This window comes from Ursus maritimus, unplaced genomic scaffold (assembly GCF_017311325.1).
Source record: "Ursus maritimus isolate PB19 unplaced genomic scaffold, ASM1731132v1 scaffold_36, whole genome shotgun sequence".
Classification (NCBI taxonomy): domain Eukaryota; kingdom Metazoa; phylum Chordata; class Mammalia; order Carnivora; family Ursidae; genus Ursus; species Ursus maritimus.
In genome coordinates this window covers 24003038-24026165 of record NW_024426230.1, presented here as the reverse complement: position 1 = coordinate 24026165, position 23128 = coordinate 24003038, and the positions used below count along the sequence as shown (strand labels likewise).

The window sequence follows — 23128 nt, the reverse complement described above, 5'->3', positions numbered from 1 at the left end:
AATCCTGGGAAGCAATATGAACTCCTCAACAACCACTGTCTGCCTTTCATAATTGAGTCCGCCAATGAATCTGAAATTTAGCTTTCAGTTTTTCATAATTGTACATTTATAGTAACGTGCTTCAATAACTTTAAAAGGTAACAGTAATATAAATTACTGATAAAGTACAATAAAGAATATCTGTGTTGCACATTTAAACCACTTTATTTTTTTAGTTTTTTTAAATATATATTTTTAAGATTTTATTTATTTGACAGAGAGGGAGAGAGCACAAGCAGGGGGAGAGGAGGAGGGAGAAGCAGGCTCCCGCCTGAGCAGGGAGCCTGATGTGGGGCTCGATGCTGGGCTTGATCCCAAGACCCTGGGATCATGACCTGAGCTGAGGGCAGACGCTTAACCAACTGAGCCACCCAGGCGCCCCTAAATCACTTTAAAGAACTGTCATTATCTACCTCAAGAGTTACCTACATAGATATTTATATAAAATGAGGAATATATTAGAATTAAACTGGTACCTGGTTTCCATTTTTCTTGAAATGATTTAATGTGCATAGATTTTTACTTCCAACTTAGTAACTTCAGTGAGTCATGTCTGAATATTTATTTTCTACATGATGAACTCTCTGCTTCTGAAATGTCATGATATGACGTCCTTAAGGTCTGTTGATGATTATATAATATTTATTGCTGTTTAGGATCAATAATTTCAAATGATACTTTATATTGAAATAAGACACTTATTGAATATTATTATTTTACTTCAAGTCTAATTTTAGTTCCAGAGAAGGCAGTGCTGTCTTAAAGGTTCGGATAAGGTTTTCTTTTTCTCTTACTCCAGGAAGATCACTTAACAACAAATACTTGAGGTTTCTGCAAAAAAAAAAAAGAAGGAAAAAAATTTACCTCAGTTGGCCTTTACCCTAACAGCATTAAACATAAACTCCATTAAAGACTTTTAGAAAAAATTACACACAGAATGCATTTATATCATACTATACTATACTTTCAAAATGACTTTTAGAACAGCAGTTTTAAGAGTGCTACTTTAAATGAAATTCATGCTAGGAACAAAGCCAGACCTTGGGAAGTTTAGTTGTTCTGAATTACATCAATAATTCTAGCTGAATCTTTCCAAATATTATATATGTATTATAGCATAGAACTCCTTTGCATGTGAAATACAAAATATGAATCTTAATCTAGAAAGGGAAAAAAATTGGGGGAAGTTCTTAAAGGAACTTCATTAAAAGATGAAGCCTCAAAGCCTCAACTAATGTAAGAGACAATCTACTACTTTTGGTTCCAATGTTTAAAATTTCTCTACTAAAAAGAAATAAAAAAAAATGGGGGGAGGAAAATGCCTGGCTGGCTTAGTCAGAAGAGCATGCAACTCTTGATCTTGGGGTTGTGGGTTTGAACCCCACATTGGGTATAGAAATTACTAAAAATAAAATAAACTTAAAATTTCTCAAACTTCCTGTGATATTGAGGTTACTGTCAGAACATGGGGGAAAATGCTCTAAAAGACGGAGAGGAAGCATTATAGCAAATGCCCGCTGATTGCTTACTGCAGCAGCCACCATGCTAGGTGCCTTAATTATTAATAATCATAATTATTGAAATTAATAAGGTGGTTGTAGTCCTTCTGCCACCTCTCCTGGCCATGGTAGTGCACTATGGTCCCCCAGTGCAACAGCCACTCCAAAATATGAATATCTATTAAGTAAATACTTTTTAAAAAAGATGCCCCCTAAGAAATGCAATAAAGCATTAATGTATTATGGTTGATCATTTTAGCTGTTTGAAAGTATTATTTATAGATGAAAGTTAAGTCATTTTATGTATTTTTCCAAATTAAAAAAAGGCACCACTTGTCAACTGTTTTAGATTCTAGTTATTCAGGGCACCTGGCTGGCTCAGCTGATAGAGCGTGCAACTCTTGGTCTCAGGGTTGACAGTTCGAGCCCCACATTGCGGATAGAGTTTACTTAAAAAAATTTTTTTTTTAATTTAAATTATAATTATTCATTTTAACCTCATTATCAAGTTTTCATTTGGGCACTGACCACCTACCGTAAGTGATATAAAGCAATGATGCCTTTGTCTGTGATATTCCCGCATGAAATTATTTCCATTTCCAATATGCTTTTTTGTAAATTTTCAAGTTTACCAAGTCTCTCCAAACAGTCATCCTCAATATACTGACACTTGCATAGTCTTATTTTTTCAACATGCTGTAGGCCCTCTGGGAGATAAAAGGTACATTTTAAGAATCTGCTTTACCATTAAGTTAACCAACTGTCCTAGTTTGGCCAGGACTATTCTGGTTTTAGGAGTGAAAATCCTATGTCCTGGGAAACCCCTTAGTCCTCGGAAGACTTGGCTGATTAACTACCCTATTAACCATACAAGGTGTTCACTATGCAGGTTGTGTTGATGGACAGGACCATTCTGTAATCAGATGCCCAAGTACTGAAGGGAAGAAACGCCCACACAAGCAGAAACTGCATGGGTATGATCATTCTTACGTTACTGAGTTTCTCAAGTGACAGAAATTTGACAAAGGAAGTTTGACAAGCAAGGCCTTGAATTTTAAACCAATAAGCACGAAATAAAGGCATGTAGAGACAAGCTTAGTGAAGGGAGAAAGGAGAAGGTGTTTGTAATCTCTAACTTTAAAGAATCACACACAGGAATAAAGACTGGATGGTACTGGAAAGGGCAAAAAGGAACACACCTATGACTATAACAGTGAGTCAAAGGCAACTAAATGTCACTGCAAATCACCCACATTTCCCATAAGCAAATGACAGGGTAGTTACCCAGGTGATCAAATCCAATTCTCATGATACAAGAGTCAGTGGCATCGATCGCCTGAATCTTGTATTTGTCCAGAGGTCCTGTTGGGAGGTGGTTGTAGTCCTTCTGCCACTTCTCCTGGCCATGGTAGCGCACCATGGCCCCACAGCGCAGCAGCCACTCGGACGCCGCCCTATCGGGTCCCACGTCCTTGATGCGTTCATAATCCACTCTTGGCAAGAGAACAAAAGCAGTTCGTTTTTAGTATACTCACTAGCTGCTTAACTCCAGTCACCAGCATAAATACAGTACCTCAACTTCTCCTTTCAAATGGCTGAGGAGGGAGATACGTATATTAGGAAGAGCCAGGTAAAAAAACATACGATGGCTCTTCCTGCTCCCTTGTTGTTTCCAACTGAACTCAGTCAAGGCCTATTATTTTTATGAGTTTATCAAAAACACATGTGTCTTCATTGATTCATATGTAGAACCGTGCTCGACCCCAGGAGGTACGTAGTAACCACGTAGTGAGTGCATAACTGTACTTGGTTATTGTTTTTATTAATGATAAAATATACAAGGGAATAATTTTGAATCTATGTTTAAATCAGTCTCATTAAGTGATACTAATTTCTACGTGTGCCCTTTTCTCTCGTGTTAATGCTGTATTAAGCAACAAGATTAGTTTCATTGGCTTCAAAATGGTATTTCAAAGCATGTGACCCACTTTTTAAAAAGCTTGAATCCCCTTGGTAGTATTCAGAAGGCTAACCATATCCTTTAAGAAGCCATAGAATATTCTGAAATTACATTTGCTGAGCTTTTCTGGTTACAAAAATAATATTATTTTCATTTTAGAAAACTTGAAAGGCATCAAAAGGACAGATGTGAAAAATCTGAAATCCTGCAACATAGTTAATATTTTGTAATCTATTTTTCTGGCCTTTACTCAATGTCTGTGTGTATGTTTTATTTGTTTCTAAACAAAATTAGGATCCTAGTGCATACACTGTACAAAAAAGCATTTGAAATACAAGAAATAACCAAATTAGCTACTGGCAACTTATCTAGCTGTAATAATCCCCATGTTTCTTCACTTCAGTTAGAGTAACTTACTTATTAAACACTGCATTCAACCAGCCCCAGAAGTTTCTGCAGTCACATGACCATGGGAGTTTCTTAAAGCCACACAACTGCTGGGGAATTTTTCCAAACAGCATCATGTGATCTAGACACACAAAACAGAATTCATATTAGATTAGCTGGCAATCCGAGTCCCATGCATCCAGTAATTCACTACACAATTTCAAAGTCAATGCTCTTGTGCCAATAAAGCTGAGTCACTTGCCACTCAAAGTTATTGAGCAAGTCACTCCTGTCTCTGCTTCTTGGTTTCTTTGCTGCAGAAAAGAGGGGCTGGATTCAGATGGTCTCTAAGGTTCCTTCCAGCCTTGATGTTAAGTTGCACTTTTCAACCCTCAATTGGAGTCTGCCCACAGGACTGCCAGCAGATGTTTAAGGCATGTGGTAGTTCCGTTTGGTGAGGACATGGGGATCCTGGGAAGAGGAGGTGGATAATTTGCACAGTCACATCAGGAAGGGTGGCACATGATCAGCAAGGGAATTTGGACTGTCTGCTGCAGGCAGTCGGGTCACTGAGGTTTTAGCAAAGAACACTGGCATTGCTAGAGCTATGCTTCAGAATAGTACCTGGACAACAGCAAGAATGAGGGTCAATAGAACAGAACAGAGAGACAGCTAACAAGGGCTTCAACCACATGTGGCCATGGGAAAGGACCAAGTGGGGGAAGAATGGGAATGACATTACAGGGTGGATTCCACATGGCTCAGTGAGATGGTGGCGCAACGGCCAGAATAGTTGAAGAGGACACTAAGTTTTGGTCCCAGGTCACCAGCTGGATGGTGACGTCATTAACAGAAGTGTCAGGAGGACAGGTTGTAGGTTTCCGCCACCTCGATCCCCAGTTTTTCATATTCTAAATATGAAGTGTTAGCAGAACTTCTAAGTGGAGATAACCAACAAATCATTAGAATCAGAGTCACAAAATGGGAGAATTGGAGTGAACTTAGACCACCTAGACCATTTAGAGATGAGGAAACTGAAGCCCTGACATTAAGTAACTTGCTGACACCCTAAATCCTTTCTGGAACAAGGCGGGGTATTAATAAATGCATGCATTTAAAAGGACTTGCTCAATGTTTCAGGGCTAATTGATGGTAGCACTGAAACTTGAACCTAGTTCTTCCTCCTTCCAGTCCAGGGCTTTTCCCCCAGTCCTGGATGGTACTAGAACTGGGGAATAAGAAGACTAGAAAGAGGCCTGAGTGAGAACCTTAGAGCTAAGAAGTAACTGAAGATGTTGAGGTTCTAGAACAGTGAGAGATGAGGTCTGAGAGCAGAACCTGGGATCCTCTCCCCTCTCCATCTCTTTTAAGATTTTATTTATTTATTTATTTATTTGAGAGAGAGAGAGAGCACAAGCAGGCAGAGGGAGAAGGAGAAGCAGGCTCCCCACTGAGCAAGGAGCCTGATGTGGGGCTCGATCCCAAGACCCCGGATCGTGACTTGAGCAGAAGGCAGATGTTTAACCAACTGAACCACCCAGGCGCTCCTCTTCATCTCTTTTCTACCACCATCTGCCTTCATTCCTGTAAACCTCCCTCTGCTATTGCTCTCTTGTTCTCAGCCCTTCCTAGCTTTTTGTTAAAGCTCTCTCCACCTGTGCCCACCTTTGATAACTCTACTGGCTGCCAATCTCATTTATCTGGGCTTTCCAGCTTCAACTTAGGCTGTCCTATTTACTGTCCCTCCCCACCCCACATCCCCATCCTGTCTGTGGAAATCTTACCCAACCTCAAGACCTCATTCAAATGCCATCTCCATCCATCCATCCATCCATCCATCCATCCACTCAATAAGTATTTATTGAATGTCTGCTATACTTAGTGCCAGAGATACAATGGTGAGATTACAAAAACAACAAAGGAAAGACACAGAAAGACAAGGTTTCTTGTCCTCATAGAACGTATAGTCTAATGAAGAAGACAGACAACATAAAAACAAATATATAACATGCAATATGTCTTAGCAGAGGTATGAACAAGTCCTGTGAGAGCCTAGAGGAGGGAGTGAAGGGAAGGCTTCGCACTAGAGGTGTCTTTTGAGATGGATCTTAAAGGATAATTAAGAGTTTTGAGTTAGGGGAGCCTGGGTGGCTCAGTCGTTAAGCGTCTGCCTTCGGCTCAGGGCGTGATCCCATAGTCCTGGGATCGAGCCCCACATTGGGCTCCGCTGGGAGCCTGCTTCTCCCTTTCCCACTCCCCCTGCTTGTGTTCCCTCTCTTGCTGGTTGTCTCTCTCTCTCTGTCAAATAAATAAATTAAAAAATCTTAAAAAAAAAAAGTTTCGAGTTAGGCAGAAAAAAAGTATGCAGAACAAAGAGGACAGCAAGGATCACATCTTATTCATTGCCATTTTTCTTAGCACCTAGCACATTCCCATCCCCCTAATGCAAGAGTTTAATATATATTTGCGAATTAGTAATCTTCAATGGTTGGTATATTTCCATAGAGAAAGGCAAAACCAGAGAGACTGTTATTAAGCAGATAGAGTGGTTTGTGAAAATTGAGTACTTTTCCTTGATTCATTTTGGTTCACCTTGTAATTCAGCTTAAAGGAAAGACTAAATTTACACCATGATCTCCAAAAATATTAGATGTTATATTTAAAATAATTTAAACATGACTATAAAAATTTTACTTAGCAATAAAGGTAAAAAAATAAATTGGTAGGTTTTTACATTCTCAACTGTGCCTGTGCTAACTGATTTTAGAAATTTCAGAGGAATTCAAGCAGCTGCCTCTCGGAATGTTTTCTATAAGGAAAATGGAGACCTCTAGTGGTGACTTGGTGAATTTAGCTCTAATGATGGGGAAAAAAAAAGTTAACAGCAAGTTAAAAAAAAAATAGCCACTACTAAATTATAAGTAATTCAGAAATTAAAAATCATTTTAAAAAGCTCCTTCTTACCATCAGAACCTGGCTTAGAGCACATGTTTCTAAAAATTGCAATTATGCTTGCAACTTAGAGAAGGCCAGATCTCTAATGTTTAATTCAAAATAGGATATACACAAAGTGTTTCTGAGTGTTTGGTTGAGAGTTCCCGTTTGCATAAAAAACAGTAAGTTTTTTTTTTTTTTCCCAAGTGGAAGTTCTGTTTTTACTTAGCTGGGCTATTCAAAGTGATGGCTAACTAAGTGTTCAAAAGACTGAACTAAAGAACTAGTTCTTGAGGGTAAATAAAATGTGGAGGGATGGGGTGATATTGGAATTGGGGAGATCTTCCCCAAAATTACAGCCCCACCTCACTGCAAATCAGTGATGCCAATTCTTATTCCTGAGATGTGGAAAGTCTAATGAAATAGAACTGAAGAATTCATTAGGAATTGGAAGCAAAGTTCCCCAAAGCCATTCCTAGGTCAATATCACATGGGGCTCATTGAAGTAACACCTTACAGGTTCTGACATAGATGGAAGATGAATACAAATTCTCAACTGAGGGTGGGGTCATGAATATAGATGTCATACCAAAGACATTATGGGGCGCATGAATGAATGTACGATGAGCTCTTGATTTGAAATTACTTAACTGAAACAAATTAATGTACGGTCAAACCTAGGGGAGACGGTAAGAAGAAAAAGGTTTTATACAAAGAGCAGGTGTATTGTGAGTTCCTTCACCTTGCTAAACTAAGAAGCATGTACGCAAAATCACATGGTAAACAAGTCACTACTTTGGGTTCAAGTGTCCCATGAGGGTCTGACCACAGACCATAGAAATGTATAATTTTGTATTTAACCTAGTAGCAAATCGACTACATCCTGTGCAAACTAAAAAACAACCATCTCTACTACATATTTAACAGGGTGGCTAAAATAAAAAATAGTGACACCACCAATTGCTGGTGATGAGGAGACACCAGATCACAAACATTGCTTGTGGGAATGTATAAAGGTTCAGCCACTTTGGAAAACAGTTTGGCAATTCTTTACAAAACTAAACATGTGCTTATCATATGTATGATCCAGCAACTGGACTCTTAGGCATTTATCCCACAGAACAAAAACAGGCTCACACAAAAAGCAGTACACTGATGTTCATAGCAGCTTTATTCCAAATAGCTAAGAACTAGAACAACTGAGATGTCCTTCAATGGGTGAATGTTAAACCTATTGTGGTACGTCCATGCCATGAACTCAGCAATAAGGAATAAGCCTTTGATACATACAATTTGGATGGATTTCAAGGGATTATAAAAGCTAATTCCAAAAAGTTACATACCTTATAATTCTGTTTAGAGAACATTCTTGAAATGACAAAATTTTAGAAAGGAGAACAAATTGGGGAGTGGGTGCCCTGCAGGAGTGAAGGATAGTTACAAAAGGGCACCGGGAGGAATCCCTTGTGGTGGGGGAAGCGTGTTGTAGCTTGACTGTGGTGCAACACAACAATCCTACATATGTGATAAAAATTACATAGAACCGGGGCGCCTGGGTGGCTCAGTCGGTTAAATGTCTGCCTTCGGCTCATGTCATGATCCCAGCGTCCTGGGATCGCATTGGGCTCCCTGCTCAGCGGGGAGCCTGCTTCTCCCTCTGCCTCTGCCTGCCACTCCCCCTGCTTGTGTTCTGTCAAATAAAAAAAATAAAATCTTAAAAAAAAAAAACTACATAGAACCAAATACACACACAAATGTAAAACTGAGGAAATCTGAGTAAGATCAACAGGCTGTATCAATGTCAATTTCCTGGTTATGATATTGTACTATATTTTTGCAAGATGTTAGCATTGGGGGGCGCCTGGGTGGCTCAGTCGTTAAGTGTCTGCCTTCGGCTCAGGTCATGATCCCAGAGCTGGGATTGAGCCCAGAGTCGGGCTCGCTGCTCAGCAGCAAGCCTGCTTCTCCCTCTCCCACTCCCCCTGCTTGTGTTCCCTCTCTCGCTGTTTCTCTGTCAAAAAAATAAATAAAATCTTAAAAAAAAAAAAAAAGATGTTAGCATTGGGGGAGAATGGGTAAAGGGTACACAGGATCTCTACTGTTCCTTACAGCTGTACGGGACTCTACAGTTATCTCAAAACAAAAAGTTGAATTTAACAAATAATGATTTCTTATTTTTTTTCCTATTTGTGAAGGAAAAAGCAAGTAACATTCTACATTGTTTTCAAAAATAGTCAACTGTCCACGAAGTAAAATCATTTAAACATACTAAAAGCAGTAATTTATCCAGTCAACCCTTGAGCAACTATCCCCCTAGCTGTTGAAATATGCATGTAAGATCTGACCCCTCAAATTTAACTAACAGCCTCCTGTTTGATTAGAACCCTAGTAACATAGTGAACACATATTTTGCATGTTATATACTGTATTTTCTTTTTTTTTTTTTTTAAGATTTTATTTATGTATTTGAGAGAGAGAGAGGTTAGCACAAGCCAGAGGAAGAGGCAGAGGGAGAAAGAAAGGGAGAAGCGAACTCTCCCAAGCAGGGAGCCGGATGTGGGGCTCTTCCCAGGCCCCTGGGATCAGGACCTGAGCTGAAGGCAGATGCTTAACCAACTAAGCCACCCAGGCGCCCCTATATATTGTATTCTTATAATAAACTAGAGAAAAGAAAACGTTAAGCAAATCCTAAGGAAAATACATTTACAGTACTGTATTGGATTTATCAAAAAATATCTGCCCGTAAGTGGACCAGAATAGTTCAAACCCTTGCTCTTCAAAGGTCAACTGTACTTCAACTGTGCTAAACACCCACGAGCCTCATCTCATGTCATCCACACACCAGCCCTATGAGAGGGACACGGCTCATACTCCTAGTTCCCAGGGCAGGATCTGAGGCCAAGAGGCGAAATGACCTCCCCAAGCCACCAGACTAATAGCTGGAAGCAAATTCAAACAAAGTCCGCCCAGCAATAAAGTTTTTAACATTCCACTTTTGTTCCGTTCAGCTGTCCTGACCCTAAAAATTAAACACTGCCACCAAGCACAGAGTACGGGTGTTGAACTGCCATGGTAACTGTGAATCACGTTAACTTTACGGTCAGATGGTGGTTTAGGGATTACACAGCCCACTTCCCTCACCTTACAGATAAGGAAACGGGTGAAGAGACCCGTACAGGTGAGTCGCGGCACGCAGCCGCACACAGCATATTTAAAACCGTATCTCGACCCAGCATCTAAGATAAAGAAGCAGACTGCTAAATGGTGGCAGGGACCGAGCCGCCTGGTTCTCCTGGGCGCTCGATATCTACAGCACCAAGAAAGGGCACTGCCAGGAGCCCCACAAAAACAAGACCAGGAGACAAAGAGCCTCCATCCGGAGCCAGGGCTGGACAGGCAGCGCCCCGCAGTGGGCACTCGGCCTGGCGGGGGCCGGGATGGAGACCGCCCGTGACCAGCAACCGGCCTCCAGGGGCGGGGGCCGGGCCGAGCCGGGGGCAGGGAGGCAGCTGGGCCCGCCCAGAGGAGAGTTGTCACCCCCCGTCACCCCCGACGACGCTGGGCGGTGAAGACCGAGGCCGTCCGACTCGACAGGCCAGCTCTTCAGTCTGCCCACCAGTGGGAGAAGGAAAAGGGCAGAGCGTAACCACCACCCTAATTCCGCCCCGCTCGGGGCCTGACTCCTCTACTCACAGCGCGGGAGGAAAGGAGCGAGCGAGCCAGCGCGCCCCGCGTCCACGGCGCCGCCGGCCTGCCCTTCGCCCTCCGCCGCGCGCGTCCATTGGCCGCTGGCGCCGCTCCCACGTGGGGCGCAGGCGCGCTCTTCATTGGCGGCTGAGCGGGAGGCGGGGCTAGACCGCGCCGGAGCCGCGCCGCGTCCGGCCCGAGTGGCCGGCTCTGGGAGCTGAGGGACGGCGGGGAGGGGGCGCAGGCCATGGCGCCGGCGCTGCGTTACCTGAGTGGTGCCTGCGGCCGCGCCCGCGGGGGTTTCCCCGGCGGCTTCTCCGTGGCGTGCCGGCCGGCGCAGGCGAGGCCCTGGCCGCTGTGCCAAGGTTTCCGTAGAGCCAGCACCCGGTGAGTGGCCGCCGGCCTGCCGTCGTCGCCTGTGCTACTGCTGCTGTCTCTGAGGTGCCTCGTGCTGGACCTCTGCCCCTGCTCTACTTCCCCGTCCCGGGCGTAAGAGAAGGTCAGGATCCTGCGGAGCCTCGGCTCCGACCACGCATCCCATGAGTTACCTTGTAGGATTCATGCGTTGTTTGTGCGCCGGGTGAAAAGAGGAAGGCAGTGTTGGGTAGAGAGGTCGAGAGCAGTTCTGGTTTTGAATCCCACCCCTTCCTATTCAGTTCTTGGGTGGGTTACTTAAGCTTAAAGGCTCAATTAGGAGCCTAGTCTCTCCCGAAGGTGGCCGTTTTAGGGCTTAAAGGATCTACCACACTAAGCAATCAAATATACTGTTTATTTGCTGGCATCCCTGGTGTTGCCTGGAAGACCTGAAACCGTTCTTGAATTAATCAGTTCCTGGCAAACACTGCGTAGAGTTGCCCCTTTGAGAAGCAGCTCAGTTGCTAAGCAAAGCCTGCACAAATTAAGTGTCCTGTGATTTGAAATTTGGAGGTCACATTAGAAACCTCCGTCTTTCTCTGCTGTCTGTAGAGGGAATGGCTTATGCTAAGGCTTTAAAGCTAGAAAGCTCTTGGCTATTTCAAGAACTAGAAGGTGGACAAGATGGGTGTGACTGTTTTTAGTGGAATAGAGATGGTGTGGAATGACGCTGGAGAGAGGCTACATCACAGCAAGGATTTAACCACATTGAATTTTATTCTAAGAGCATTAGGAGGCTTTTAAAGGGTTTTTAAGAAGAGGGAGTGATTAAATGTTGAGGCTTCAAAAGTTACTGGCTGCTGTGTGTTAGTGGTTTGGAGGGGGATTAGAGTGGGATAGGATTTGTGAGTCAGTGGGCGTATGTAGACCATTATTTTGGGATTGGTTTTCTTGAGGGAAGAAAAGGAGGGCTAGTGAAGTTTTTGTTTATACATTTTATTTTGAAGTAATTATAGGTCCACAGGAAGTTCCAAAAAAAACAAAAACAAAAAAAAAAACCCAAACCAGATTTTATGTACCTTTCAGCCAGTTTACCCCAATGATGGCATCTTACGTAACTATAGTACAAGATCAAAACTAGGAAATTGACATTGGCGCAATCCACAGACCTTGTTCAGATTTCATCAGTTTTTACATGCACTCGTTTGTGTGTTTCTATGCAATTTAATCGTGTTCATTTGTGTAACTGCCACCACAAAATATAGAAATGTTTCATTACCACAAAGACATCTCTAGTGTTACCAATCCCTTTATATTCACATCCCATCTCTCCACCCTTCCTAAACGTTGGCAACCACTAATCTATTCTCTAGCCCTAAAATTTTGTCATTTTGAGAATGTTCTATAAGTGGAGTCACACCGTATATCACCTTTGACATTGGCTTTTTTCATACAGCATGATGTCTTTGAGATTCATCCAAGGTGTTGCCTATAATGAGAGTGTGTTCCTTTTAATTGTTGAGTAGCATTCTGTGGTATGGGTGTATTACGGTTTGACCATTCAGCAGTTGAAGGATATTTGGACTGTTTATAATTTTGGGCTATTATGAATAAAGCTGTTGTGAACATTTATGTACATGTTTTTGTACGAACATAGGTTTATGTTTTTCTGAGATAATGCCCAAGGGTGTAGTTGCTAAAACGTGTTTAGTTAGTACATGCTTAATTTTTTTTCATTGTAGGCATGGTTTTTATTTTAAAGATTTTATTTATTTATTTGAGAGTGAGAGAGAGAGTGTGCGCACTTGCACCCATGCAGGGGAGAGGCGCAGAGGGAGAAGCCAACTGCCTGCTGAGCAGGGAGCCCAATGTGGGGACTCGATCCCAGAACCCTGGGATCATGATCCGAGCCAAAGGTAGATGCCTAACTAACTGAGCCATCAGGCGCCCCTGTAGATATGGTTTTTAATGTAGGGCCATAGAAGGAGTATCCATTGAGAAATATTGAGTATTGATTTATAAAAGAAAAGTACACCAGAGATTCCCAAGGTGTAAAACATGAAGTCATGCACCTGGGATCCAGGTTCTGAATATTAGAATTTCCCTTACAGAAAGACTTGAGATGAGTGGAGTCCGTATTTGGGACTCAAAAAGAGGCCATTATATCCTTTAACATCTTCAACAATCCAAAGAATGGCCTGAGGAAGATTGGGAGACCAATGATGTGGCCCAAATTGGGTAAGATATAAGCCCAAAGATCTGTTTTTCCTATGTACAAGTGAGAACAGAACAAAGGAAGTTGTGCCACCATCAAGGCCTACTGCACTTATCTGACTTGAGTGGAGTGTGTTATACGATGGCAAAGATTTATGTTTAGTTTTTAAAGAAACTGCTGTATTCTTTCTCCAGGGTGGCTGTGCTATTTTACATTCCTACCAGCAGTGTGTGAGTGATCCAGTCCCTCTTCATTCTCACCAGCATTTGGTGTTATCATTTTTTTTTAAATTTTAGCCATTCTAATGGGGGTGTAGCAATATCTCATTGTAGTTTTAATTTGCTCTTCCCTAATGACTAATGGTAGTGAACATCTTTTGATGTGCTTGTTTGCCATCTGTATATCTTTCCTCTTTGATAAAATGTTTGTTCGTATCTTTTGCCCATTTTCTAAATGGTTTATATGAGAGTTCTTTACATATTCTACGTATGAGTCCTTTGTCAGATATGTGATTTGCAAGTATTTTCTCCCAATTTGTTAGTTGTCTTCTTAAGAAGGTCTTTTGCAGAACAAACTTTTTAATTTTGATGAAGTCCAATTTATCACATTTTTAAATATGGTTCATGCTTTTGGTGTCTTAGCCCTAGATCCCAAAGGTTTTCTCCTTTGTTTTCCTCTAAAAGTTTTATGGTGAATATTTGATGATATAAAATGTTTATTGTAAATTTTTAAAAATTAGTATACTGGGGGTGCCTGGCTGGCTCAGTTGGTAGAGCATGCGACTCTTAATCTCAGGGTTGTGAGTTCAAGATCCACTTTGAGCATGGAGCCAGTTAAAATTAAAAAACAAGAACAACAAAAAAATAAAAAAATATTTTTAAAAATTAGAATACTGGTATTGTGGACATGTTTTCAAGAGGCCTTTTAGAAATAACATATTAAAATATTTACAGATAATGTTTAGGATTTGCATCAAAATAATTTAATTTAGGAAGAGATGAAATAGGTGGAGTATAGAAAAAGCAGGGTTGGCCATGTCCCTATAAGACTAGATTTGTTGGCCATGAGGTAGGTGCTAAAGGTAAACTTTTCTGCTTCTCATTGCTGCATTAGATAGACTATACATGCCCTTCCTAATTTTTTCTTTTAAAGATTTTATTAGACAGCCGGCGTGCACAGGCAGGGGGAGGAGCAGAGGGAGAAGGAGAAAGAATCCTCAGGCCAACTCCCTGCTGAGCACAGGGCTCAATCCCAAGACCCTGAGATCACGACCTGAGCAGAAACCGAGAGTCGGATGCTTAACAGACTGAGCCACCCAGGTGCCCCTGCACTTGACTTTAAATGAATAGATGGTAGAGAAGAGTGTGATGCCTAACACAGAGCCATCACAGATGCAGCCAGCCCCAACAGAGGCAGCTTAGGCAACTAGCTACCCTGCCTGCTGGGTGTAGCTGCTTATACTACTGACCCAGCAATGCCTCTAATTCTTAAAGGCTTTTTTGTTAAGAAGCCAGTAGCATAAAGCCCAATGAATACTTGATTTTCATGATTACAAATTAATAGTCCAATTGTCCACTGGTGATGAAAATTATGCACATGAAGTTTTATGAGATCTACTGTAAACATGCATTACTTTAAAGGTGACTTTCTCTTAAAGCTCATTTGATGTAATCATTATCGGTGGTGGAATTGTGGGCCTTGCCTCTGCCAGAGCACTCATCCTGCGACATCCAGCACTTTCCATTGGTGTTCTGGAAAAGGAGAAAGATTTAGGTATGTATAATATCAGTGTTGCTCTTTGGGCCTAACCTGAATACCTGCTCATTTTTTCAGTCCTGCACCTTTCATGTTGAATGTTAGTGTTAGTACCCTAGTTAGGGTTATTGAAGAGCATAAAGCAGAGCCTGGGACTAGAATTTGGGCATAGGTGATTTATTTGAGAGATTGTTTAGGAGGCAGGAATGAATGGGTGTGGAGGGTAAACCCAGAAGGAGGAAAAGCCACAGGAGGGTACCTTATCAAGGTTGCTGTTGTGAGCTTGATTCCTCTGGGATCTCTGAGGAGCTACATACACATTTCCAAAGATTGTGCTCATTTATCCATCAGCTAGTGTTTCTACTGGCTGAGGATTACCCCTGGGGATATTGAGCCATAGTCTTCTCTCCCCTCACCCCTCCACTTGTTAGGAATGGGCGTGCAGAATGCCCAGAGCTATAATGGGCCCTTGAAGTGGTTTGCTGGTGGTGAGAGGTGGGTTTGTGCACCAGTTGTAACTGAAGTCAAAGATGGACTGGGGGATGTGGCGTGGACACCAGGGATGGCTACTAGAGGAAGTTACGGTGCCCTGCCTGTAAGAACAGACCAGACAGAATGTTCAATAATGTGGTCTCTAATAGCTTCAGTTATGTTTGTTCCTCCACTCCTCAGGTTTTGTATGCATTGTGTAGTTTCTCTTACCCTGTTTCTCTTGTCCGGTAGCTGTTCACCAGACTGGACATAACAGTGGTGTCATACATAGTGGAATTTATTATAAACCTGAATCTCTGAAAGCTAAATTGTGTGTACAAGGTGCAGCCCTCATCTATGAGTATTGTAACCAAAAGGGAATTTCCTACAAGCAGTGTGGCAAGGTAAGGCATTTTACTAGGGCCTTGACTTACTTATAACTAGCATTTTCTTAGTGATGTTTAATGTTGAGTTAAAAAAACAAAACAAAACATGGCTTTTCTTTCTTTATGTAATTTACAAAATCTAATATTAGGAAATAACTGGAAAACGTGGTATGACTAACTCCATGTAATTTAAAAAAGAACACATTTATTGACATATAATTTATATACCATACAGTTCATCTTTTTATCAAAGTGTTCAGTTTGATTTTTAGTCTATTCATAAAATTGTGCAACTATCACCACTGTCTAATTTTAGAACATATTCATCACCTCATAAAGAAACCCTGTGCCTATTAACAGTTATTCCCAATACCTCTCACTTCCTATTTCTACCTCTCCGCAGCTCCAGACAATCATCAATATACTTTCTCTGTCTGTGGATTTGCCTGTTCTGGACATTTCCTATCAATAGAATCCTACAATATGTTGTCTTTTGTGACTGGCTTCTTTTACTTCGCATAATGTTCTCAAGGTTCATTTCTTGTGGCATGAATCAGTACTTTCTTCCTTTTTATGGTGCATTGTGTAGGTATACCACATTTTCTTTACCTCTTTACCAGCTGACAGACATTGGGTTGTTTCTGCATTTGACTATTATGAATCGTGCGGCTCTGGACGTTTATGTACAAGTTTTTGTGTGGGCTTATGTTTTCATTTGTGTCAGATGCATACCTACGAGTGAAATTCCTGGGTCATTTGGTAACTCCAATTTTAACGTTTTGAGGAACTTCTAAACTGTTTTTCAAAGTTCTGCACAATTTTAAATTGTCTTCAGCAACTAGTGAGGATTCCAGTATCTCTACATCCTTGCCAACACCTGTGATTGTCTGTCTCTTATTTTAGCCATCCTACTGGACGTGAAGTGGTACGTCAATGTGGTTTTGATTTGCATTTCCCTAGCAGTTAATGGTGTTGAGCATCTTTTCATATGCTTATTGGCCACTCATTTGTCTTCTTTGGAAAAATGTCTATTCAATTCTTTTGCCCGTTTAAAAATTGGATTATTTGTCTCTATTCTTGAGTTGTATGTGTTTATATATTCTGGATACAGCTGCTTATCAGCTATATGATATTTACTAAAACGCTACTAAAATATTAAGATATTTTTATGTGTAAAATAAAATAATAATAATAGTAATATTTTAAATACTAAGTATTTTCTCCTATAGATTTTCTTTTTTACTTTCTTGATGATATATTTTGAAGCACAGAAGCTTTTAACTTTGATGAAGTCCAGTTATCTTTTTTCTTTTGTTGCTTATAATTTTAGTGTGGTATCTCAGAAATCTTTGCCTAACCTGAAAAATTACTCATACATTTTTTTTCTTCTAAGGCTTTGATTATAGCCTTAGTTCTAACATTTAGATCTATTATCACCACCCCCCACCCCACAATGAGTTGGTTTAATTCCAGGTGGTACTGAGTTGGGATAGATCAAAGATCAAAGAGTAGACTTTGGCAGGATTCTAGGCTGGGTTTTCTCTGACTCAGAGGTAAGGTAGAAATGGCTGAGTGAAAAGAACTGAAGAGAAGATGAGCCACTGTACGCTACAGTTTTGTTTTGTTTTTTTACAAAAATTTATTCCTACATGTACAACAGGATCCAAGAGGACACTTTATTCTAGCTGTAGGTGGCAACAGATATGGCAGGTAATCTAGATGTGTAAACAGGAATTTCGGAATTAAGGATCACCATTGCCTCAGGCACAAGGAGCAGCTTACTTTTTGCCTAATTTCTTAATTGCAACTGTGACCAGAAGAGCCTTTCCTGTAGCTTTCACTTTTAGCCCCTTGAGTTTCTTCTCTATTTGTTTCTGCTTAAATGCCTTATCTTCCTAGTTCATTTCCTTGGCCTGCTTCTTTGGCTATTTCAGGGGCTTACCACCTTCACAGCTGGTCTACTGTTTCTTCCCCAGACCCTGCCACCGGAAGCAGAGCCCCCCACCGCACCCCCTGCACCTATACTTACAGTATATGATCAGTTTTAAATTGATTTTGGTATATAGTGTGAGGAAGGGGTTCGGTTTCAGTCTTTTGCATGTGGTTCTGCAGTTGTCTCAACACCATTTATTGAAAAAACTGTTCTTTCTATATTGTTTTGGCACCTTTATTAAAAGTTAGTCGAGGGGGGCGCCTGGGTGGCACAGCGGTTAAGCGTCTGCCTTCGGCTCAGGGCGTGATCCTGGCGTTCCAGGATCGAGCCCCACATCAGGCTCCTCTGCTATGAGCCTGCTTCTCCCTCTCCCACTCCCCCTGCTTGTGTTCCCTCTCTCGCTGGCTGTCTCTGTCTCTGTCAAATAAATAAATAAAAAAAAATCTTTAAAAAAAAAAAAAAGTTAGTCGAGGGCGTCTGGGTGGCGCAGTTAGGTATCCGACTCTTGGTTTCAGTTCAGGTGGTGATCTCAGGGTTGTGAAATCAAGCCCTGCGTCAGGCTCCGAGCTCAGTGAGGAGTCTAGTTGAGTCTCCCTCTCCCTCTGCTCCTCTCCCCCGCCCCACCCCGTGCTCGCCTGTTCTCTCTCTCTCAAATAAATAAATAAATAAACCTTTTTAAAAAAGTTAGTTGAGCATAAATGTAAGAGGTATGTTTAAGATTCGCAATACCATTCCATTGATGTTGTCTATCTTTATGCCAATACCATAGTATCGTGATTACTATGGCTGTTTATTATATTTTGAAATCATAAAGTTAGAGTCCTCCAACTTTGTCCTTTTTTCACAATTGTTTTGGCTATTCTGGGTCCCTTGCGCTTCCATATGAATTTTAGGGTTGGTTAGTCAGTTTCTCCAAAAAAAAAATAACTGAAAGTTTGATAGAGATTATGTTGAATCTATAGATAAATTTGGGGAGTTTTGCCATCTTAACAATATTAAATCTTGCAAACCATGAACATGGGAATGTCTTCCCATTTTTTTAGATCTTCTTTCATTTCTTTCGACGGTGTTTTGTATTTGTCAGTGTACAGGTCTTGCAATTTTTTGTTAAACTTACTCCTTGGTATTTTATTCTTTTTGATGCTTTTGTGAGAGGAATTTTTTCTTAATTTCTTTTTGGATTATTCATTGCTAATATATAGAATATGACTGATTTTTGTATATTCTTTTCTCTTGCAACCTTGCTAAATTCATTATAATAGTTTTATGGGTGTGTGTCGACGCCTTAGGATTTTTCTATATGCAGGATCATGTCAACTGCAAATAAGATTGTTGTACTTCTTTTTCAGTTTGGATGCCTTTTATATATTTTTTTTCTTGCCTAATTTCCCCAGGAAGAATCACAAATACAGTGTTGAATAGAAGTAATGAAAATGGGCATCCTTGTATTGTTGCTGATCTTAGGGAGAAAGCATTCAATCTTTCACTATTAGGTATGATGCTAGCTGTAGGTTTTTTATAGATGCCCTTTGTCAGATTGAGGAAGTTCCTTTCTATTGCTGATTGGTTAAAGTTTTTTTTTTTTTTTCAAGATTTTTATTTTTAAGTAATCTCTACACCCAGCGTGGGGCTCGAACCTACAATCCTGGGATCAAGAGTCATGTGTTCTACCAACTGAGCCAGCCAGGCACCCCAAGTTTGTTACGTGCTTTTTATCATGAAAGGGTGTTAGATTTTCTCAAATGCCTTTTCTGCTTCTGTTGAGGCAATCATGTTTTTATATTCTATTAATATGGTGTATTATATTAATTGACTTTTGGATGTTAAATTGATCTTGTATTCCTACATTAAATTCCTCTTGGTCACAACATATAATCTTTTTTTATGTTCCTGCACTTAGTTTACTAGTATTGTGTTCAGGATTTTTGCATCAATATTCATATGGGATATTGGTCTGCAGTTTTATTTTCTTTTGATATCTGTGTTTGGTTTGGATGTCAGGCTAATACTGGCCTCATAGATTTAGGTAGGAAGTATTCCCTCTTCTGTTCTTTGAGTTTATGCAGAATTGGAGCTAATTTTTCTTTAAACATTTGGCAGCATTCATGTGTAAAGAAAGCTCTTGAGCCTGAGCTTTTCTTTCTGGGAAGTTTTAAAGTTACTAATCCAATCTCTTGTTATTTTCATTTTCTTCTTGAGTCAGTTTCAGAAGTTTATGTTTTTCTATGAACTTTTCCATTTCATATAGATTATCTAATTTGTTGCTATACAGTTATTCATAATATTTCCTTGTAAGTCTTCTCCATGTAGTTTTTAAGAATAAAAGTTGTTTTGTTTTGTTTTTAAGATTTTATTTATTTGACAGAGAGAGAGCGCAAAAGAGTGGGAGAGGGAGAAGCAGGCTTCCCGCAGAGCAGGGAGCCCAGCAGGGAGCCCGATGTGGGGCTCGATCCCAGGACCCTGGGATCATGACCTGAGCCGAAGGCAGACGCTTAATGACTGAGCCACCCAGGCGCCCTAAGAATAAAAGTTTCTTGTTGCTATTAAAGATGCTATGAAGATTTTTTTAAAATAATGTGGAATAATGGTCCTGACAAAGTGTTAAGTGAAAAAAGTAAGATATAAAATTATATTTACACTTTTTATATTGAATTATAAGGGTTCTTTTATATATTCTGGATATTAGACATTATCAGCTATATGATCTGTGAATATTCTTACCCATTCCTTGGGTTGTCTTTTCACTTTCTTGATAGTGTCCCTTGATTCCACTTCCATTTTTAAGGTTAATTATTTGTTGATTTAAATAACCTTTACAACTTGATTAAAAGTATCATCTCATAAAATTCGGGTGACTTCTTGCTATGAAATAGCAATTTGTGAATTCTGTGTACCTGTGAGTATGCACCTGTGCTTTTCTTTGCCAGTAGCTTTTACGAAACTACCTCAGACAGATAGTTTGCCCAGAAATAAATAGAAAAGAATCCTGAGTAAAGTTGATTAATTTACTGTTTTTTTCCTCTGCAGTTTAATGCATTAGTAAATAGTTTATAATATTCTTTATTCCAGGAAATAAAATAGTTTTCTGTTAGTGATATACCATTACACCGAATACCACTGTCTTTCTGATATATTGGTATTTTATATACTCTTACAGAAATAAGAAGGCCTTTCTGTTTTTTTGTTTGTTTTGGTTTTGTTTTTGGTTTTTTTGTTTTTTTAATTATAAAGACTATGCCCCCTGTGCTACTCTCCCCTTTAGAATTGAGTGAGTGATGTTGATAACAGTCACTGTGGCTAAGATTCATGTAGCAACTATGATGGCAGCAATGGAAATTGAGGCTACATCTCACTTTGGGGGAAAATTTGTTTTAATGCAGTTTTCTTAAGACAACTTTTTTCAATGGAGGAGGAAATTGAGGTCATTAAGAAAGGGAGAAGTAGACAAAAATCAAACAAATTCGAGTCATGTGATAATTTATGACTTTTTTATTGACTTTATCTTTTTATAGCTGATCATATTTTTAATTCTACACATTCTTTATCTTGTTTTTGTTTTTAAGCTTATAGTAGCTGTTGAACAAGAAGAAATTCCCAGACTTCAAGCCCTATATGAGAGAGGCCTGCAGAATGGTGTTCAGGGCCTGAGGCTAATCCAACAGGAAGATATAAAGAAGAAGGAGCCATATTGTAGGGTAAGTGATTTACTAACCCCACATACATGCTCACAAGGGCATTTTCATCTAGGACTCAGGCCTGTGACATGGAGGCTGAGTGTGAACTTACAGGAAGCAAGAATCACTCTTCTGGGACAGTGAGGTGATAGCCACAGAAGGCATTGCCACAAACTCTGAACACCTGATTTCTTCTTTCCCTGTGAGAAAATACCAAATCTGAAGAACATAAGCAAAGACAAGAGGAGGTCTGAGACTGTATGGCATGTTGGGAAAGCAGTGAGTGGTAAGGTGTGGTTGATTCCCAGGGTGGGTAGGGAGAGATAACAGACGAGACTGGAAAGGCAGGATTAGGCTTGTGTAAAGACTTAATATTCCTGCTAATAACTTTGAAGTTAGTAGGCATACACTGAAAATTTTTGAGGAGGGTGGCTATGTTATCCAGGCATGTGAAGGGTAGGTTGTAGAGTATCTTGCTTAGAACATGCTATGGGGAGAACAGATCTTTTATTTATAAAAGAGACATGAATAATAATTAAATACTTACTCTGCATATTGACTTTCTTTGATAGTCTTTTAGAGGCTATCAGTCCTATCCCCAGTTCCACTAACTATTCCAAAGAATGGTTGTATCTCCTTTTCCTCACCACCATCATTTTTGGGGGGTAAGAGGCAGAGGTATGTGCTAACGTACCAATTTCAGAAATTCAATATAAGCAAAAAATACCATGTAGAGTCACCACAATACAATGGCTTTTAATGACTATCTAAACTCCCTCCTTCCTTCCTTCCTTCCTTCCTTCCTTCCTTCCTTCCTTCCTCCCTCCCTCCCTCCCTCCCTCCCTCCCACCCTCCTTCCCTTCTTTTCTTTTCTTTTCTTTTCTTTTCTTTTCTTTTCTTTTTTCTTCTTTTATGAGAGGCAGGGGAGGAGGGGGAGGGAGAGAGAGACTCTAAGGAGGTTCCATGCCCAGTGAAGCCTGATGTGGGGCTTCATCTCATGACCCTGAGATCATGACCTGAGCTGAAACCAAGAGTTGGATGTTAACTGACTGAGCCATCTGGGTGCACCCCCTTTTTATTGACAACATACAATAGCTGGACTCAGGTACTTGTCCTAGAAACGTGACCTTAAACTCACTGCCAGGCAATGCTTATCAAAACTTGGTTTATGGGAAATAAAAATACTATTTATGAGTGATATCCTGGAGAATATGTAGACCATTTATTCCCATACATCTACACCACCCAAGTGGCACAGCTGCATTGCAGTGTTTTTCTCTCCCATCCCACTTACCAAATTACCCTTTGAATTATTCTTTGGTTTTATGGCATCAGCCTATGGAGAAGTCATTGTGACATTGGATGAGGATGAGGTTAGGATGAGGGTTGAGACATAGGTTGTTCACTGTGTTACACAACATCTGTCTCTGAGAACCCTCAGGAGAGATTCTCTCAGACCTCAGCTCTAAGAATAATGGTGTTCTTTCTGAGCATAATTGACTTGTTTTTACCTTATGAACACAGAATCATTTGATTGATTGTGTTGTGTTTAATGTGGCTGCAAGGAGCTCAGGACACCCTTGTGCCCCACTCCTGCCAGATATCTAGGTTTAAGCATTTATTTTTAGGTTTTAATTTCTCTCTTCATTGTATCTTTCCACTCTCATCTTCTATCTGCCTTGATTTTTGACTTTTATTGAATCATAGCATACAACAAGAATCATAACTGTACAGCTTAATGAATTTTTATAAAGTGCGACCAGTACCTGATCAACAGCAGAATGCTCCAGCCTCCCAGTATTCTGCTCAAGCCCCTTCCTACCACTACCTTTCC

The 23128-nt window shown here is 40.4% G+C and overlaps 2 protein-coding genes across 8 annotated transcripts in view; one reads left to right on the top strand and one right to left on the bottom strand.

Annotated features, from left to right (window-relative positions):
- Positions 1-667: 667 nt before the first annotated feature.
- Positions 668-10907, bottom strand: DMAC2L (distal membrane arm assembly component 2 like). 5 transcript variants are annotated; one of them, XM_040620891.1, is made up of 5 exons: positions 10775-10907; positions 3916-4027; positions 2823-3031; positions 2074-2245; positions 668-870 (listed from the first exon to the last, which is right to left on the bottom strand). In XM_040620891.1, the coding sequence occupies exons 2-5, from the start codon at positions 4020-4022 to the stop codon at positions 756-758; spliced, it is 603 nt and encodes a 200-aa protein (XP_040476825.1). In that variant the 5' UTR covers positions 4023-4027; positions 10775-10907; the 3' UTR covers positions 668-755. The 5 variants fall into 5 exon arrangements, with proteins under 5 accessions (XP_040476825.1, XP_040476824.1, XP_040476826.1 ...); XM_040620890.1 differs by lacking the exon at positions 10775-10907 and adding an exon at positions 10513-10619; XM_040620892.1 differs by lacking the exon at positions 10775-10907 and adding an exon at positions 9961-10057.
- L2HGDH (L-2-hydroxyglutarate dehydrogenase) overlaps positions 10670-23128 on the top strand; it is a 43374-nt gene continuing 30915 nt past the window's right edge. For all 3 annotated transcript variants that reach the window (XM_040620884.1, XM_040620883.1, XM_040620882.1), the window contains exons 1-4: positions 10670-10893; positions 14733-14848; positions 15554-15705; positions 21184-21315. In XM_040620884.1, the coding sequence (XP_040476818.1) occupies positions 10754-10893; positions 14733-14848; positions 15554-15705; positions 21184-21315 (540 nt within the window). In that variant the 5' untranslated portion in view covers positions 10670-10753. The remainder of the gene's footprint in view (positions 10894-14732; positions 14849-15553; positions 15706-21183; positions 21316-23128) is intronic.

Bases quoted from the DNA above. Each gene is read 5' to 3' on its own strand.
- DMAC2L (XM_040620891.1), bottom strand. From the start codon at position 4,022: ATGATGCTGTTTGGAAAAATTCCCCAGCAGTTGTGTGGCTTTAAGAAA. The intron at 3,032-3,915 runs GTAAGTTACTCT...TCTCTTGCCAAG, and splicing joins TTGAATGCAGTGTTTAATAA to AGTGGATTATGAACGCATCA. The intron at 2,246-2,822 runs GTAACTACCCTG...TTTATCTCCCAG, and splicing joins AATTGGATTTGATCACCTGG to AGGGCCTACAGCATGTTGAA.